The sequence below is a fragment of the Anopheles coluzzii genome, chromosome 3 (genome assembly GCF_943734685.1).
Source record: "Anopheles coluzzii chromosome 3, AcolN3, whole genome shotgun sequence".
NCBI classification, from domain to species: domain Eukaryota; kingdom Metazoa; phylum Arthropoda; class Insecta; order Diptera; family Culicidae; genus Anopheles; species Anopheles coluzzii.
Genome location: NC_064671.1, coordinates 21,977,481 through 21,994,285, shown reverse-complemented (window position 1 = coordinate 21,994,285; position 16,805 = coordinate 21,977,481). Strand labels below are relative to the sequence as shown.

Below are 16,805 nucleotides of genomic sequence, written 5' to 3'. Positions count from 1 at the left end.
ATACGGACTTCGTATTTCTTTGTTCCATCATAAGATCAATGAGAGATATTGGGGGAGCATCGCAGCACAAATAGTTAATAGCTTATCAAATCATCAGCGATCTTGAAGTAATCGTTTGTACCCTTGCACAATTGACACTTAGAAGCAGGTGCTTTTGTGCTAAGCTGCCATGTTCCTAGTTTTAACTCAACATATTTCTGGATTTTAGGAGATTGCGTTACGGCCAGAAATCCTCCAATTTTTACACACTGATAAATTCAGTGTTTGTATAAAGACAAGTCAGTATACTTTGTGGGAGATGTTCAGTAAGTTATGTTATGTTATGTTGACCATGGATTAACATTCAAACGAATTACTAGCCCTTTCGGTGACTACGATACTTTTGTTGTCATTGAGTGAAAGCTCCGAAGCTGACTCACCAAGCACAAGTACGTATGTTGGTTAGACATGCTGCAATTTGCGTTCAGTTCTTTAAAATGAACGAACTAACGCTTTCTATGCAGGATAACCGTTTCCGTTTGCTGTGAAATGTTTCTGAGCTATTGAAGGACTCGTTCGCCTACAAGTGATATCTGCATTTGGAACAGGATATGATTTTGATGCATTCAAGTCATCTTATCTACGACTATTTTAGGCTTTTCCCTTTATTCCGCAAGATTACCCCCTTGCTTTATGAAGGAGTAAATCAATACATTACAGACAACTAATCCCATTAGTAATATAGCTAAGCAAGAGAAGATTGAATCGCCAACGGCAGTTGTACGAATTATGAGAATGATTAGGATATAAGACTCGAAACACAAAAATTTGTTTATGATGTTCATCTTAAAGTTTTGAACTGTCTTATATTCAAATTTACGGATTTGATTTACTTTTCGGGGCTGCGTTGACCAGCGTCGTTTTTACGACATGATTAACACTAGTGATGTGCTCTCGCGAGCGCACCCACGACTATAGTTAGTACGATTCCGACTCCGAAAACATGGGAACTACTAATTCCGCCCGGTGTAGGAGTCGTCCGGAGTTGTCCGGAGTCGTCCGGAGTCGTCCGGAGTCGTCGGGAGTCGTCCGGAGCCGCCTGCAGTCGTCCAGAATCGCCCGGAGCCGTCTGGAGCTGTCCGGTGCAATGTGCTTGTGATCAGGCATTTCTATTCGTTATGTTTTTGTGTCTTTCATTTTGTGCGTGTACTTCGAATTCATGCCTTTGTTTCAATGTCCCACTCCGGACGACTCCGACTTCGGGCGACTCTGGGTGACTCCGGGCGGTTCCGGATGATTTCGAACGACTCCGATCGACTTCGGATGATTGGGCGGATCTACCTTCCGGAGTCGGTTCTGAAATTATTGGAGTCGAATCGGAGTCGACTCTCGATTTTTGCCAATTTTACCCATCATTAATTGACAAATAAGAGCCTGACGTTTACAATGCGCTGTACAACATTGTGATCGTTCAATTGAGCAATGTGGCTCATCATTCTTTTGATCGATTTTAAAAGATTTGTGGACGGAACACTAACAGACTTTTTCTTCTTCTTCTTTTTGGCCCCATAACCGCAGTCGGTCAAGGACTGCCTCTGTACCATTAGTGGGGGGTTGGATTTCAGTGACTTATTGGTTACCCATAGCAGGATAGTCAGTCCTATGTATGGGGGAGCACGGTCAATTCGGGGCTTGAAAACCCACGACGGAAATGTTGTTAAGTCCTACGAGTAGACAACTGTACCACGGGACCGCCCCAACTAACAGTCAGTTGAATATCATTTCATCATTTCTGTTCACTAAAGAATGCATTTCAGCTCTACCATGTCATCGTTAAAAAAGCGTTCAACGTTCCAATTAAATAGATGGTTTTATTTCGTCAGTTATAAAGTAATCAAAATATGTACAGAGTTTTAGGGGAGAGTCGCTAGACTGAATATATATGCATATCCCATCCGCTCACAGGAAAGTATCAGAAGCGGGCGTGTGTGTGTGCAGCACTCGCGGATGTGCTGTTATGTATTTGAACGTATAGAAAGTTTATGCAGCTCGCTAGTTCTTTCTCTTAGATTTTCTAAACTTGGATCCTTTCGTTAGGATAGGATTTTTGTCGTGTTTGGAGGGTAATATTGATCAATCTGTCGCTCGCTGCTCTCAACTCAAATGTTTGATATTAGATATCATCGTTTTTGTTTTCTATTACACTGGATAATGGAGAATTTCTTTAATTCTTCAATAGAATTGGTCTCAAGAAGGCGTACGATAGAGGAGGACCTAGGTCCTAGGAAAGCCTAGTGAAGAAAGGAAAGCGCTGATAGGTGGAAAACACATTCAATTCCTAATGGTGTTGTCTACGAGTCTCAGTGGTACAAATCTAAGCCCTTTCCCGGTGCTATTGTTATATCTTGTTTCATCTATAAGTTCCTTTCCTTTTCCCTTATCGCTCTTGCACTACCTTGCATTATAGTTTGCATACAAATGTGAAGCTCTCTTTCCTTTTATATCCAAACTCCGCTGTCCCATCCCCTTCTATTTCGCTTGTCTGGTCTTAGACCTCGGACTTCCTTTGGTTCGCTCGGTGTACTTCATTACTTACTTTAGCTTGGTGCATAAAGATTTCACACACGCTCATTCTCATTCATGTGTTTGCTGCTGCTTTTCATTGTTTTCATTAGTTTCTCTCCATTTGCGTGTTTCGCTTAGTTAGGTGGTTTGTTGTTGTGTTATTTTATTTATTTATTATATTTTCTATCGTGTATTTATGTATGTATACATATATGTGGGTAGTTTAGAAAGCATTTCTTTCTATTTTTTTCTGTTCTAATGCATTACTCCCTACCAGCGGGTGGTGGCATGATTATATCATCTAATAGCTATCATTTCTTTTTTTTGTTCATCATTTTTTTCACTTGTCTTCTATACCTTTCCGATTGCAACACATACACGTTATGTAGTTTTGTTTTAGTATGTTTTTGTGTTTCATTATAGGATTTGTTTCTTGGGTTTTCCTTTTGTTCCAATGTTTGGAGTTTTGTTTTCTTTACTATTTTACTTCCTCTCTTCTCTAGCTGTGTAGGTGTGGTTTTAACTGTTTCTATGTGCATTTTATATTAGTTTTTCTATTATAACGTTCTTCGTTAGCTCTTTTATTTACATAATCTTTCTATATATTTTGTTTTTTGTTTTACTCTGTTGGACACAATTATAGGGTTAGGAAGGGTCAGAAGTTGTTGATGATAGTAAAAGTACCACACAACGATTAACTTTCACACTTACACAGACTTACATTAACACCTAAAACGCCATTAGTGACGTTCGTTTGTTTTTCTTCTATTTCTACACATTGTGCATATTTGTTTGTTTGTTTTGCAAGAAACTTTGCCCTGGTAAGATTGTTTCTTTGTCCTTTTTAATTAGTTAGATATAGTTTATTCTTCTCTTATTGGTACTATAACGTCCTCGGTTTTCACTTCTTACTTGCACTCCCTCACTATGACGCGAGTTGGTAGATTAAGAGCATGCATCTTATTTACAATGTGTTGAAGATCTCTTCCATCTCTCATTCATCAGCATCATCAGAGCCCATTGCTGCCTAGCTTCACTTCCTTTTACCATCGCTCAATCTTTGCACCAACATCGTAATCCCTTTCTTTGCTGTATCCTGCCTTGCCTGCCCCCACCCTAATCCTATGGTAATAAAGCTATGATCCCAATTTCAGCTGATAACGGCACCTTACTGCTAAGCTACGTCACCATTGCTCACGGGCCATCAAAAAGTTGTCCAATTACTGTTCTGCACTGAGCGCTTTTGCTAAAGTTTATCATGAAAAATGTACCAAATTGCCACTTTCAAATGTAGTAATGCCACACGCAGGAAAGAGACGCATCATCGCGTCGTCCACCTTTCATTCGCTACTGTTGTGTGCCAAATGGTAAGGTTATTATGCACCTTGTTTTCCAAATTTCCAAATTTAGTTGTGCCACCAACTACTGCTACTCCCGTTATTGAAATTGCATTACAAAAGTGGAATTTAATATGCTTTCGCTACTGAGTATATGTGCAAAAGGGTTGTGGTTTTGTTTACATTTTGTAGAAAAATTACTATTGTTTGTTTCGATATACTTTTTAAACATGCTTTCCTCCCTGTCGTCTACCTTAAAACCTACTCGCGCTTAGAATGGCCGATGAAGAAGTCGAGTGATTGTTGAAAGGTAGTTTTGGAAGAAAAAATGGGCAAGAGGAAAGATTAGCATTTTGTTTTAGTAGTAGCAGCTTGAAAAGGAGAAGCTTAAAACGAGTAGTTTCACGTTGCTCTAGCACAGGGAATGTGCGTTAGTGGTAAATTTTGTGTTACAGAAAAGGGCAACACTTTTGGTCGAAAGTTTCGAAAGATGAAACTGGATGTGGTGTGCCAGCTTGTGCCCCTCAGACGCGGGGCTTTTTGGTAAATAGAAAATACCAATCCCCCTCCCCCGGGGGACAGCTAACTTGAGGAAGAAAGTTCGATTTTCTTGTTCTTTTTGGGGTGTGGTTTATCTGCAGTTTTTTGTGGTGCGTAATGAGCAATGGCGAAACTTAAAAGGCTGGTCCCTCCATCAGACATGTTAGAAAAAATTAGTGTATTTGTGTGTTTGTGTTGTTTGTTTTTTATGCTGGGTTTTTATTTGTATGAGTTTTGCATACAATTTTATTTGAATTTTTTATGTTTCTATATGTTTCTTGAGTTAGTGTGTGTGGTTTGTGTATGTTTGTTTTTAGTTTGTTGTGGTATTTTTTCTTCTTTTATTTCCACCTCTCGGCTGTGCTTTCTGTGATAATCGAACGAAGGACATTGAAAAACGGAAAAGCTCTAGCATATCTCTATAAGTATGTATTAGGTTACGGTATTAGTGGATTAGTGCTACAACTGTACAGTAAACATTCTCTGTTTTCTTGTATTAAACACACACACACACACACACATACACAAAAACAGAGCCAGCTCGGAGAACAACTGTTTCTTCTTCTCCATTTTTGATACTATTGTGTTTTTGTTTTCATTTATTTTGTCTGTCTTTCTTCTCTTTCTTATTGGTTTTTGGTTTTCTTTAAAAAAAACGAAATTAATGCTGAACTTGACCTGTACCGCTGTACCGATAATGTTATCACTGGTTTAATACGGGTCGCTCAGAATATGGCTTCCAATTTCTTTCCGTTCGAATTCCCAAAGAGATAAGGATGCGGTTTATTTTAGAAATAAACCTAATCACTCCAACGCGCAAGGTTGTGAAGGAATAACAAAAAAGTTTGTTAACAAACACTTTAAAATAATCACACACACACACTCACGTACGCTGTTGTTTAAGGTTGTGTTTACATCAGCACTTTAAACTTTATTGTATTGTATTGTGAACATAAGCAAATAATAACTGAGAGAGAGAGGAGACAAAGGGTTGTATTCCTTTTCTGCGTTCCTTTTCCGATGAGGCAAACGCTGGCACTCTTGCTCAACAACTCCCCGTCCTGCATCCGTTGGCCTAGCGTGTATCCGTGTCTGAGAACCGACGAGTTGTCTAGCACTCGCCGCTGCGGGCCACCTTGACGGCCGGCGCCACGGTACACTCCAGGGCGCACTCGTTCGCGTACGTCTTGCCATCGGTACCGCACACCGGCAGATAGTTGGCCGGGCAGGCCGGGCACGAGTACTTGCCGGCAGCGGCCAGGATAGCGCACAGCAGGAAGCTCAACAGAAACAGCAGCTTCATCGTTAAAATTGAAGTGTGCTGGGTTTTTTGTAAAAGTGTTGACAACGAATTAGCAGATCCTCACTGATCGACGTACGGAGCGCAACTGTAATGTTGTGCATCCGTGCCAATCGGCTTTAAATACCGGCCCGACCTTACTTTGCCCCGAAGCTTACGGATGGGTAGATGGGAATGTACACGTTTGTGTGCGGCTGGCCGTAATCTTCAAACAAGTGGGATTTTTGTTGGTTGTTAGAAGCACAACATTTACAAATGGTAATATTTATTTGCTGGTTTGCTTTGGCTCGGCGGTGGTTGTCTGTGTTGAGAATATGTTGAGCAGCGATTGATAGTAAGGTCTAAGGGGGTCTCGTGCGTTTCACCTCATCGCTTGCGCGCGACTCTGTCAATCCAGACAGAATTAATGTAAAACAAATGGAATTAACATACATGAAGAGGAAAACAAAAACATGTTAGCTTGGCCATGGAATCACAAACAGAGGGACTCGCGGGGTTCCACGTGGTTTGTTTTCATACCGCGAAATGTTGGTTTGTTGACGTTTCTGAGGAAACCGGTCAAACGGTTTTTCGGCCATATTATGATAAGATGCCGTGAACGTCAATGTTTGGCAAACACGGAACGGATTGTGAGCAGATTTAGCAATTAAATTCAATGGTGTGAAAAAAGCTGAAGTCTCGTTGACTTGCAAGAGAGAGGCGGGGGACATGCTTGTGTTCTTTATCACAGACGAAATGTGTGCCATTTTGTAGGACCGAGACTGAGAAGCGAAGGTCAAACAATTGTTGCTTCACGAGACGAAGAAAGGTCACCAGTCAGTGAGTAATCTAATCGCTTTTAGGCCTTTTTGCTGCTGCTTGCGGCTGAACCTTGGCAGCTTCCAAGAAGGTAAATGTGGTATGTGTTTGTGGTGTATGTGGCCTTTTTAGGTCATCGCTTCATACACAAAACGAAAGCCATTTTTTGCCTAGAAGAACAGAACAGAACAGTAACATGATAACATCGGTTTTGTAACATCAGTTTTTAATCTACAAACATTTTCTTGCGATTTGTTTTGGGAATATAAATAGCACATTGTACTATACTAAACACTCTTTGCTGATGTGTTTGTATATGTGTGTGTGTGTGTGTTTGTTCTCTTATGTATGAGAAGGTTCTATTTCCTACAAGATCGCTACATTTTCCTCCCTTTCTATCTTCTTAGTATCAGCAGGAGCGGAAAGTCACACTGAACTGTAGTTTTGTTGTTTTGTTTTATGCGAAGCTATTATTACAATTTTAGCTTGATTTTTTTACTTCTATTTTGCTTGTTTTCTATTTTGTTTGTTTGTTGTTTTTATTTGTGTATCTTTTTCTTTCATTTCGTCTTTCTTTTTGTTGGTTTCCTTCTTCTTCTTTTTCTTCCTTTTATTCTTCTTCTTTTTCTTCCTTTTATTCTTCTTCTTCTTCTTCTTCTTCTATCACTATCTCATTGTTGTTTTGTGCCTTGTTTATATATAGTATAATCTTGCTCTTTCCACGTTTTTGTTTTTATATATATTTCCACTTATCTTTTGTTTTTACTCTATAAAGATATCAGAGGACAAGAGGAACAAATGAAACAATTCGTAAACAGTGCTCTCGAAGAGTAGAGTGAGAGGAGATGTTGCGCTACCTAGTATAACAATAAGTTAATATAACAATTGTTTGTTTGTGATTTTTGTTAACAATTATGTCGTTTTGTTGAAGATTTTGTTGTTTTTTTTTTTTGGGGGGGATTAGAGTTGTTAAGAAGATCGTAAAAATGGATAAATTTCTTTTCGCAAAGAATAACAGAGTTAAAGTTCATTCTAGTATAATTCTTTTTATCCCTAAACAGAGAGAGGTTGCACACACAGGAGCTTCTCTCCTTCCAACATCCTTCCCCTTTTTTTGGGTCTGGAGCCGTACACTGACAATTCCTTACTTCCTGGGTGACGATTTACCACCTTGCTGTGTGTTGGAAGCTGCAGTGTGATAGTAGTGATTTGCTTTTAAATACAGAGTTCCACTAGATTAGAAGGCCGTTCGTAAAGTGAATATTTTTTCCTCTTTTAACTCCATTTTAGCTTCAGTTTTTCTAAGGGAAAGCTCAATGCTTCTCTCTTTCACGCTTCCCATTTCACGGCTCAATTCAATGTGTCTCGATTCGTTTGCAGTTAGTTTTATTGTATTGCTGTTGCAGTACGCTTCTTCTTTGTTTGTTACAAGCCTAGTTGTGTTTTACAACTACATCCTACTACGCAACCCTAAGTCTGTGGGCTATACGTTCCCGAAGGATATTTTTACTGTCAGTAGTCGGTGATTTGTTTACTTTTCACTGTAAAAAGATATACCTTTATTGTAACGGTAGGCAGGCAGGGTGTGTTCTGTTTAGTTTGGAAATACGGTATACGGTCGAAATGATTCGATTTGATGTATTGTTTTCTTCACCCTCGTTCTCTAGCACGCTTGGTGGTAGAATATACGGTTGTATCAAACAAATGTTGTTTTTAAAAAATCTACCAAAATAATAGCAAAATTTTCGGTAAATAGTTGTTAGTAAATGGGGTAGAAAATTTGGATTTATTCTGTTGCTGTTATTACAATATATGTTGAGTGTTTTTTTGGGGCTATCGAAGCTATCCTAGGTCCACTATGTCTGAGTGTGGAGTAAACCAAATGTACAACAGAGGGCTGGCATATGGAAATGTTTTTTATTCTTCCACCAATGAGGGAAAGAAATGTATCCAAATTATCGTTTTTCGTCTCTTCTCGCCCATCATTAAAACATGTTGCGCACACCCCTGGGCTGCTATTACAGGCTGGGGCGTAAAGTAAAGTGTAAGGCAAAAGCAATAATTAATAACTTCCATCTGGGTGGTTGGTTGGCCACATTTTGCGTGTCCATTGGCTCGCGTTTGATATTTGAATCAATTTAATGACACAATTTGCACTGTGTATACTTCGTCGGAAGGCAGTGAAAATGGCCACCCAACACACACAAACACACCATTTGGATGGTAATTTGAGTGTTAATTTGTGGGAGTGGTGGTAATTTAAAGAGAGAGAGAGAGTGTTGTCGGGAGCTTATTATTTGGGTGCGGCAAAGAATAGCGCCTGGCTCAGGTCGGTTTTGAGTGCCCGAAAGAAAGGGAGAAATGGATGGATTAATTAAATAAGATGGCAATTTAACTGACTTAAACAAGAAGGTTTGTAATTAAAGGGCCAAGTTGATCTATGTATGCCTTTAAGGTTGTGGGTATTAGTCCTGTTTTGAACTTAAAATAATTGTAAGAAGATAATCGAGGACCTAACACTGACTCCATTTGTTCAGGCTGATTGTCCAGAATCAGTTTTTATTTGAAAAACAAACAACTAAAAACAAACATCAACACTCGCAAAACAGTAAACAAGAGATTCAAAGTGTGCAATAGAAGAATGTTTCTCTGGTTTATTACATTTCGTCACACACACACGCAGACACACACAAGCTTTGTCAGGTCAGCTCTCTAGTGAAGTAAACGGTAATCTATCAAATTGCATTGTTATAGTATTTATGTTTTATTTGTGTTTGTTTTGCTACAGCTTTTCACCCTACTAGCGGGTTGTTTGGACGACAGGATTGAACTCTTTCGTGATTTTAGTTGCTGATTCTATTGCAATTGCAAACACGTCAATGTGTGCCGGCTTGTCTCTACTTGTTTTCTTCAACTGCTGCCCTATAGTCTTCGACACTGGTGCGTTGAATGTGTTTTTGTGAGCTGTCTGTCGTGCCATCTTTCGCCTTTTATCTCACTAATTATAATTAGGTGTACTTGTGTGTACGCGTGTATTAATGTCCATAGGTTTGTGTAGGGTGTGTGTTATGCGGTAGCGTTTGATAGCATTATGCATGTAGAAATAGAGCTTTTTTTTAATTTGTTGTTGTAAATATGTTTTCGTTCTATTTCTGATTGCTGATTGTTTGCCTTAATCTCTCTCTCTCTCTCTCTACCTCTTTTTCTCTTTCTCTCTTTGTCGCTTTTGTGGTACTTATTAAACACTTTCCTTTTTTGCGTTATGCGAGTCCTATTTGAATGCTCCTTTTTATACTTTTCATGCATCTCAACTCCTGTTTGCGTACACACACAGTCAGACATACAGACTGCATTGATTGGCTTCGATCGTCGTCGGGCTTAAACTGTGCGGTGTTTCAGAGGTGTTTTGCTACGAGGTGTACAACTAACACAATTACGGTTTGCGATGGTTTATGCGCTTTATTTCGTACCAATAAATGGACTATCCGCTTGCCCCATGCCGCTGCGCCTTTCCATTTTCCATTTTCTCACCTAGATAGAACGCGCCATTTTCCATTTTTTACATGCTTAATAAAGTTTTTTTTATTTTATTTATTTAATTTTACTATCATCTGTGTGTACTTGTAGTTTTGCTTTTTTTTTTTATTTTCTACCCTTTTTCTATTTACTCTTTTGACTTTTCCTCCCTCTTTTTGCATTGTTTTCCATCTAATTCCTCGGGTTTTTTGTGGATTAGTGTTGATAGTTTTCGCTTAAACTATTCCTTCTTACACTGCTCTTCTACATCATTATCATTCTCTTCTTCTTCTTCTTGTTCTTCTTCTTCTTCATCATCACATCAACCCAAAATGTGCCGCCATTACCTGGGCCACCAATAATGCGTTCTAGTGTCCAGCTTAGTTTGTGTCCTCTGCAGCATCCGCTTTTGCTTCCTCCTCCTCTGCCGGCGCTTGCTCGTTTGCCTCGGCCGCCGCTGCCGCTGCAGCTGCAGCGGCCTCTGCTGCAGCAGCTGCTGCTCTTGCTTCCGCATCTGCGCAACACGTGGGAAAGAGATTTACAATTAGCTTTCCAATCAGAAACGAATGTGATTAATGAGATAATCTTACCACGGACGGCTTGTTCCTTCCAAATTTTCTTGTTCTCGGCCAAACAGGTCGTCCAGGGTTTGCGTATCTTGAAGCGGTTCGGCTTCTCGCTCGGATCCGCACTGCCGTTCTTGGCCGTGGCGCTGCCACCGGCACTGCTCGGGGCGGAGGACGGGGTGGCGTCCTTGGTGCCGCCCTCCGTTCCACTACTTATTGCTTCATTGTTGTTCGTATTGTTGCTCGGTACGCTAAGAGTATTGGTAGTACTTTTAATGCTACTGTTATTGTTGACGTTGGTATTACTATTAAGATTATTATTGTTGTTATTATTATTATTATTGTTGTTGCTGTTGCTACTATTACTACTAGACGTGTTGTTGGTCGCACTATTTCCCCCAGCACCGGCTGAGGCTGCTGCCCCACCGCTCGACGATGATGCATTGCAAGCGATCGGTGCGATCGGTGCCAGCACAATCTCGAGCATGTCCGCACAGACGGTCATGCTCGGCTCGACGATAAATTCGATAAAGCCGATCTGCGATTCGGCCACGAGCGTGTTGTTCCGGTCGCACAGCGGGCTGAACGGGAGGCCGAGCTCCCGCTCCAGGTCGCCCTGGCGGAAGAACTCCTCCAGCAGCAGCATCGTCCACTTGTGGTGGATGTCCCACCGCTTGGCCGGGTGCGAAATATCACAACAGTGCAGCACCAGCGACAGGGCTTTCGATTTGTCCACCTGCGGTTCGGCCAGCGTCAGCAGGTTGCGCATGTTCTTCAGCTGCTGAAAGTGGAAGGACATGTCGGTCGCGAGCACCATGTCGATGATGAGCGTGCGCAGCTCGCGGAACTCGTCCCGCGACAGATTCTGCAGCACGTTGCAGTCGTCCTCCTTGAGCACGCGGAACGCCGCACTGATGTGGTGGTTCTCGAGCACGGCCCGATCGTTGTACAGCATCGCCGTGTCCGAGCCGGACATCACGTGGAAGTTGTTGGTCGTCCCCGTGTGCTCGTAGTCGTGGATCAGCGCTGCCAGCAGCGTGGCGAAGATCTCCAGATCGGTCAGCCAGTGCATCAGCCCGGTCTGGCAGAGCACGTGGTGTACGGTTTGTGCGACGTCGGCGGCGTGCAGGTTGTTGTGGTACGGGTTGCGGAACCGGCAGTAGCCCTCCTCGATGCGCGTCAGAAAGGTTTCGAGCGTGGCGGGCGGCACCTTGAACTTGTGTATCATGCCGTACCGGTTCAGCAGATCGTACCCGAGATACTTGACCGGCTGGCAGTTGCCGGCCTCCGCCAGCGCGAACACATCGAACGACCAGTCGTCGAGGGTCTGGTGAAGTGGAAAGATCAAGAGGTAGAGAGTTTATATGAAACATGCGTATAAGAGAAAATCGAAAGACAGTTTATGAAATTACGAAAATTTTCTGTTTGGTGATGGTGGTAGTGTTGGTGTAAAATAAGAATTCTGCAAAACACATATCTCTTAGTGGTCCAATTTCATTTACACAATATCATCCCTTCTCTTCCTTCCTTCGGCGTAAAGGACTGCGAATATGCCTACCGAGGAGGAACAGCAACAGCCCGGAACAGGTGACGCACAGCAACAAGAACAGCTAGAACCCCCATCAACGGCAGCGAGCAAAGAAAGCCCGGCCACAGTACCAACGGCAACCAGTGACGCGACAGTGGAGAATGAACAAAAGTCTGATACCTGCAAGGCGGAAAAGAGATCGATGGAGGAAGAACCATCGTCACAAACGAAATCGGAGCCATCTTCTACAAAAGACGTAGAAGAGGATCGGAAAACAGAACAGGTAGTTCCAGTGGATAGTACCAGTGCGTCCGAGCATGTAAAAAAAGATGAGTCACATTCGGAAGCGACAAAAGGAGATTCTAGTCCGATACCGCAGCAGCAGCAGCAGCAGGAGTTGTCGACATCTTCGTCGGATGAAGTGCCTGCGCTGGTGAAAGGTCCTCCAACTCCGGTACCGAGCCGGCAAGACGAGGACGATGACGAGGAGGAAGAGGATGATGAGGGTGATAATGAGGACCAAGAGGAGCAGCAACAGTCGTCACAACCTCAGCGGCAACAGCAGCGTAGTAGCAAACCGCGAAGCGCTGGTAGCCGGGACGGCTACAACAATGAGGACGAGCCGCAGAACCAGCGGCAGGATCAGTCGCAAACACCCACCGGGGGCCAATACTACGAGGACGACGAGGAGGACGACGAGGACGAGGGCGAAGAGCCGTCCGAGCTGCGGCAACTCTTCGAACCGATCAGTGAGTGTGATGGGTTTAGGCTCGATCGAACCGGGCTTGGTTTGGGGTAGTAAAACTGTTGGTTCTTCTTCCACCCTTCGCAGATGATTCGCAGGCGCTGAGCGAGGACGAGGAGGACGGCGACTACATACCGGACGAGGAGGTGAAGAAGACGATCATGGTGGGCAGCGACTTTCAGGCCGTCATACCGGAAGGGTTGTGCCGGTACGACGATGCGCTGCCGTACGAGAACGAGGACAAGCTGCTCTGGAACCCGACGATACTGAACGAGCAGCAGATCGAGGACTATCTGGTAAAGATTACTGCCCCGGGTGGTGGTGGTTTGGGAGCGGGCGGTGGTGCCGGTGCACCCGCCGGACAGCAGGGCAGCAGGGCTGCCGCTGGTGCTGCAAACGAGGCGCAGCCGAACAGCGTGTACGCGCTACCGCTCGGGAACCATCTGCGGGACGACGAGCAGTCGCTGTACCTGCTGCAGCAGTGCGGGCACAACGTGGACGAAGCGTTACGCCGCAAGCGCATCAGCAACAATGCGGTACCGGTGCCGGAGCAGCAGATGAGCATCTGGTCGGAGGAGGAGTGCCGCAACTTCGAGAATGGGCTGCGCGTGCACGGGAAAGACTTTCACATGATTCAGCAGACGAAGGTGAGGCGGCGGCGCTGGGCTGTGGAGAGGGATGGTGTTGGTGGCAACGAAGACCTTGAGACTAATGCACGTGTCACTTTTCCCACCCCAGGTACGCACCCGGTCCGTCGGCGAGCTGGTACAGTTCTACTACCTGTGGAAGAAAACCGAACGGCACGATCTGTTCGCGAGCAAGGCGCGGCTCGAGAAGAAAAAGTACAACCTGCACCCGGGGCTGACCGACCACATGGATCGGTTTCTGGAGGAGCAGGAAAACAGTACCGGGTTCGGGGACCGCAGCTCGTCGCCGGGCTTCAACAGTCTGTACAGTAGCGCGTCGGAAGCGAAGCGACAGCGGCTGCTCGACTCGAAAGGTTAGTCTTGGGTTGAGTCGCTTTATGGCTCGCTTTGGACTGCCGGGAAAGGGGAGGGAGGGAGGGCCGTTTCGAGAAGCCGTGTGGTCGCTGGGTTGGGAAAGAGGTTTTGAAGCGCGCTCTTGAAGGCATGCCGGAGAAGTGGAGTTATTTTTTTTGCTTTCTTTTCTTTCACCGGGGGTTTCTCTCTCTCTCTCTGTCTCTCTTTTTCCTAAATGGGGCTGCATCTTTTCTTCCCTTCTTTCCGTTCTTCTACTCCTGCTAACAACAACAACAGAGAACAACACTGCCTCCACGAAGCGTTCCGCCTCGAACCTGTGACTCGTGGTAAGGCGGAAGGGATTGAAGTTGCGGCTGAAGGAGCGCAAATAAAGGCTGGGGGAAGAGGAGAGCAAAAAAGCAAAAAAAAAAATGAATAAAGACCGGCACAGCAGACACCGCAACTATCGACATTCGCCTTTCGTCGTCACACGCTGGCGGGGATGATGATCCTCGCTTCTCATCGTCAACGTCAAATCAATCATCATTTGTTTCATCGGGTTTTTGCAACTGCGCTATGGTTTTTGTAGTAGTAGTAGTGTTAGTAGCTGCAACAACGGCTATTGGTGGTGGGGTTTTAAACTGGCCACAGGTTTTTTTGTTTTTGCTGCAGCAATACCGAGCATGGACATGGAACAAAAGCCGAGATTGTGCGAAGATTTTAGCGTAGAAGGACAAGGAATTATAAGGCAGGACCCTTTTCATTTGCTTTTATAAAGTGTACTTGTGTGTGTGTGTGACTTTAGGGCAGATTATGGAATGGGAAGAAGCATTTGTATCGTGAGCACACGTGTATTAAGCTCAGGCGCACACTAACTAACACACTTCTCAGTAGGGATGTTTTGTACTGTTGATCTTTCTCCGCCGCCCGTTTTGTAACCTTTAGCTAGTAAGAAGCAGATATACCTCTGTCGCCTGGCCGGATGGATTCTGATGTATTGTGTTTTGTAAAAAGAATAAACTAACATCGCTATCGTACACATTTATAGATATATATGTTGAATGTTATACACGGAAAACGTACCAGATACCTGTTTTATTTTTTCTGTTTGCTTTAGCTAGTAAGAGACCAAGTGTGCTGATCGATTGACCCAGCAAAACAATAACAGTCAAAAAAAAAAAAACAATAGGTGATTGCGAGAGTATTGATTTTTTAGGCTTTCTGTGTGTGTGGTGTATTGCCAGTTAGTGTTTTACAGGGTTTCCCAGGGGTTCTCATAGTTGTGGAATATTTACTTGACTCTTTCTTGTGGGATGTGAACTTCATATGATGGAAATTGGACTCTATTTCACCCTTTTTGGATAAGCTCCTTGGAATTTCCTATTGGATTTGCCTAACAAGGGTGCTATAGAGTGCAATTCATCATTATTTTAGGTTCGTTTCACGCAAGTAAGAGTCAATAAAGTGTCCCACAGCTATGAGAACTCCTGGAAAACCCTGTATTATTGTGTGTCCCGTGTGAAGAGAACGGACGGCATAAAACGCACAGTGGAAGAACCTTTTTTAATCGGAACTGTTCCGCCTTATCCCCATGAATTGGATGCCCGTTTACGGTCGATGTACAGTAGCGGGAAGGATATTATTCATCATACAGTGAAAACATTAATTTATCTAATGCCATCTCATGAACAGCCCTTTCCTTCTAATCCTAATCCGGTTTCCTTTGTATGAAACATTGTAAAAAAAAATATACATGTACACCCTCTAAAACAGAATATAGGCATAAGGAGAATTATTGTACGTTTGTAAAAGTAAGAGGTATTTGCAACAAGAACAGATATATTATACGATAGAAGTGTATACAATTGGTGTGATGGGTGAGGTCGTGGCAGAGAGAGAGAGAGAAAGAGAGAGAGAGAGAGAGAGTGAGATAGAAAGCTTATTTCGTGGAATGGAATGAATTGTGGGAAGTATTTTCGTATTATTTTTGTATAAAATTTGCTTGGAGGAAAAACAAATACAATGTAGCAGATTGAATTTCCAGAAAATGAAGTAAGAGAGAGAGACAGAGAAGCTTAGGAGCAGGTTACAAAATGATCTTGAGAAACGTCAATCGCTCTTTGTGTGGAAAGGAAAATGAAAGGAAAATCTTACTTTTTGGAGGACAAAAGTCGTATGTGTTTTAAAAACATTTAGATATCAAACAGAAGAAATTGAAGTAAAAAAAGCTAAAACGTAAATATAATAATTCAAAAAGCTTAATCATCATACTTTCGGTACTCTTGAATAAAACTTTGTACTCTTGGCATAATCAAAGAAAGCAAAAACAGTATCAATACAAAAAAAACAAAAAAAAAAACATGCATTTAATGGAAAAATATTATAGGAATATGTCGGAGAAAAATGGATCGATGAAAACAATCGATTTCAAATTTGATCGCAAAATTTGTTTCACACAATGAGCAGGGAGACGTTTGCAGCAATGGGATTAGAGGAACAGCAGTCAGAAAGCTGGATTGTAAGCTGGTGAACAATGTAAAAGGGCAGTGTTTTGGGGAAGTAAAAACTACTAACTGAAAATGAAACACGTGTGTCGGATTTTCTGTTAACTTATTCGAATCGATCGATATCTCTATTTACGCGATCTTTTTGGAGCAAATGTGTGTTTTGGAACAGCGCATTTCCTCCCTTTTTTATCAACAAAGACGATAAACAAACAAGTCCGAAATGCAACGATGACTCTCTTCCTGTCTGCAGTTAACGCCCCTCCCAAACGGTGTGCTCCGCAGGAAGTGCATTCAAATGTTAACATTTATCACGGGTTGATAAATGGGACTCCAACTCCAACGGTGTGCGGTTCAGGGATGGCAGGAGAAGAGGGTTAAAAAATATCGTTTTCAATTTCCTGTGAAAGAAGATACTAATGCAGCATCGCATCGAACAATGCCCCA

The 16,805-nt window shown here is 42.9% G+C and overlaps 3 protein-coding genes across 14 annotated transcripts in view; 1 reads left to right on the top strand and 2 right to left on the bottom strand.

The window, feature by feature from the left end:
• Positions 1-5,332: 5,332 nt before the first annotated feature.
• LOC120956607 (trypsin inhibitor ClTI-1-like) lies at positions 5,333-6,066 on the bottom strand. The gene has a single exon (XM_040378228.2). It carries the CDS (start codon positions 5,722-5,724, stop codon positions 5,533-5,535), a length of 192 nt encoding a protein of 63 aa, XP_040234162.1. The 5' UTR covers positions 5,725-6,066; the 3' UTR covers positions 5,333-5,532.
• A 3,204-nt stretch (positions 6,067-9,270) lies between these two features.
• Positions 9,271-16,805, bottom strand: part of LOC120956599 (dual specificity calcium/calmodulin-dependent 3',5'-cyclic nucleotide phosphodiesterase 1-like) — a 267,302-nt gene continuing 259,767 nt past the window's right edge. For all 12 annotated transcript variants that reach the window (XM_040378213.2, XM_040378217.2, XM_040378218.2 and 9 more), the window contains 2 exons: positions 10,626-11,928; positions 9,271-10,549 (listed from right to left, as the gene is read on the bottom strand). In XM_040378213.2, coding sequence (XP_040234147.2) covers positions 10,416-10,549; positions 10,626-11,928 — 1,437 coding nt within the window. In that variant the 3' untranslated portion in view covers positions 9,271-10,415. The remainder of the gene's footprint in view (positions 10,550-10,625; positions 11,929-16,805) is intronic.
• On the top strand, positions 12,018-16,439 carry LOC125907448 (mesoderm induction early response protein 1). Its single transcript, XM_049609687.1, has 4 exons — positions 12,018-12,878; positions 12,962-13,521; positions 13,613-13,874; positions 14,152-16,439. Exons 1-4 carry the CDS (start codon positions 12,152-12,154, stop codon positions 14,193-14,195), a joined length of 1,593 nt encoding a protein of 530 aa, XP_049465644.1. The 5' UTR covers positions 12,018-12,151; the 3' UTR covers positions 14,196-16,439.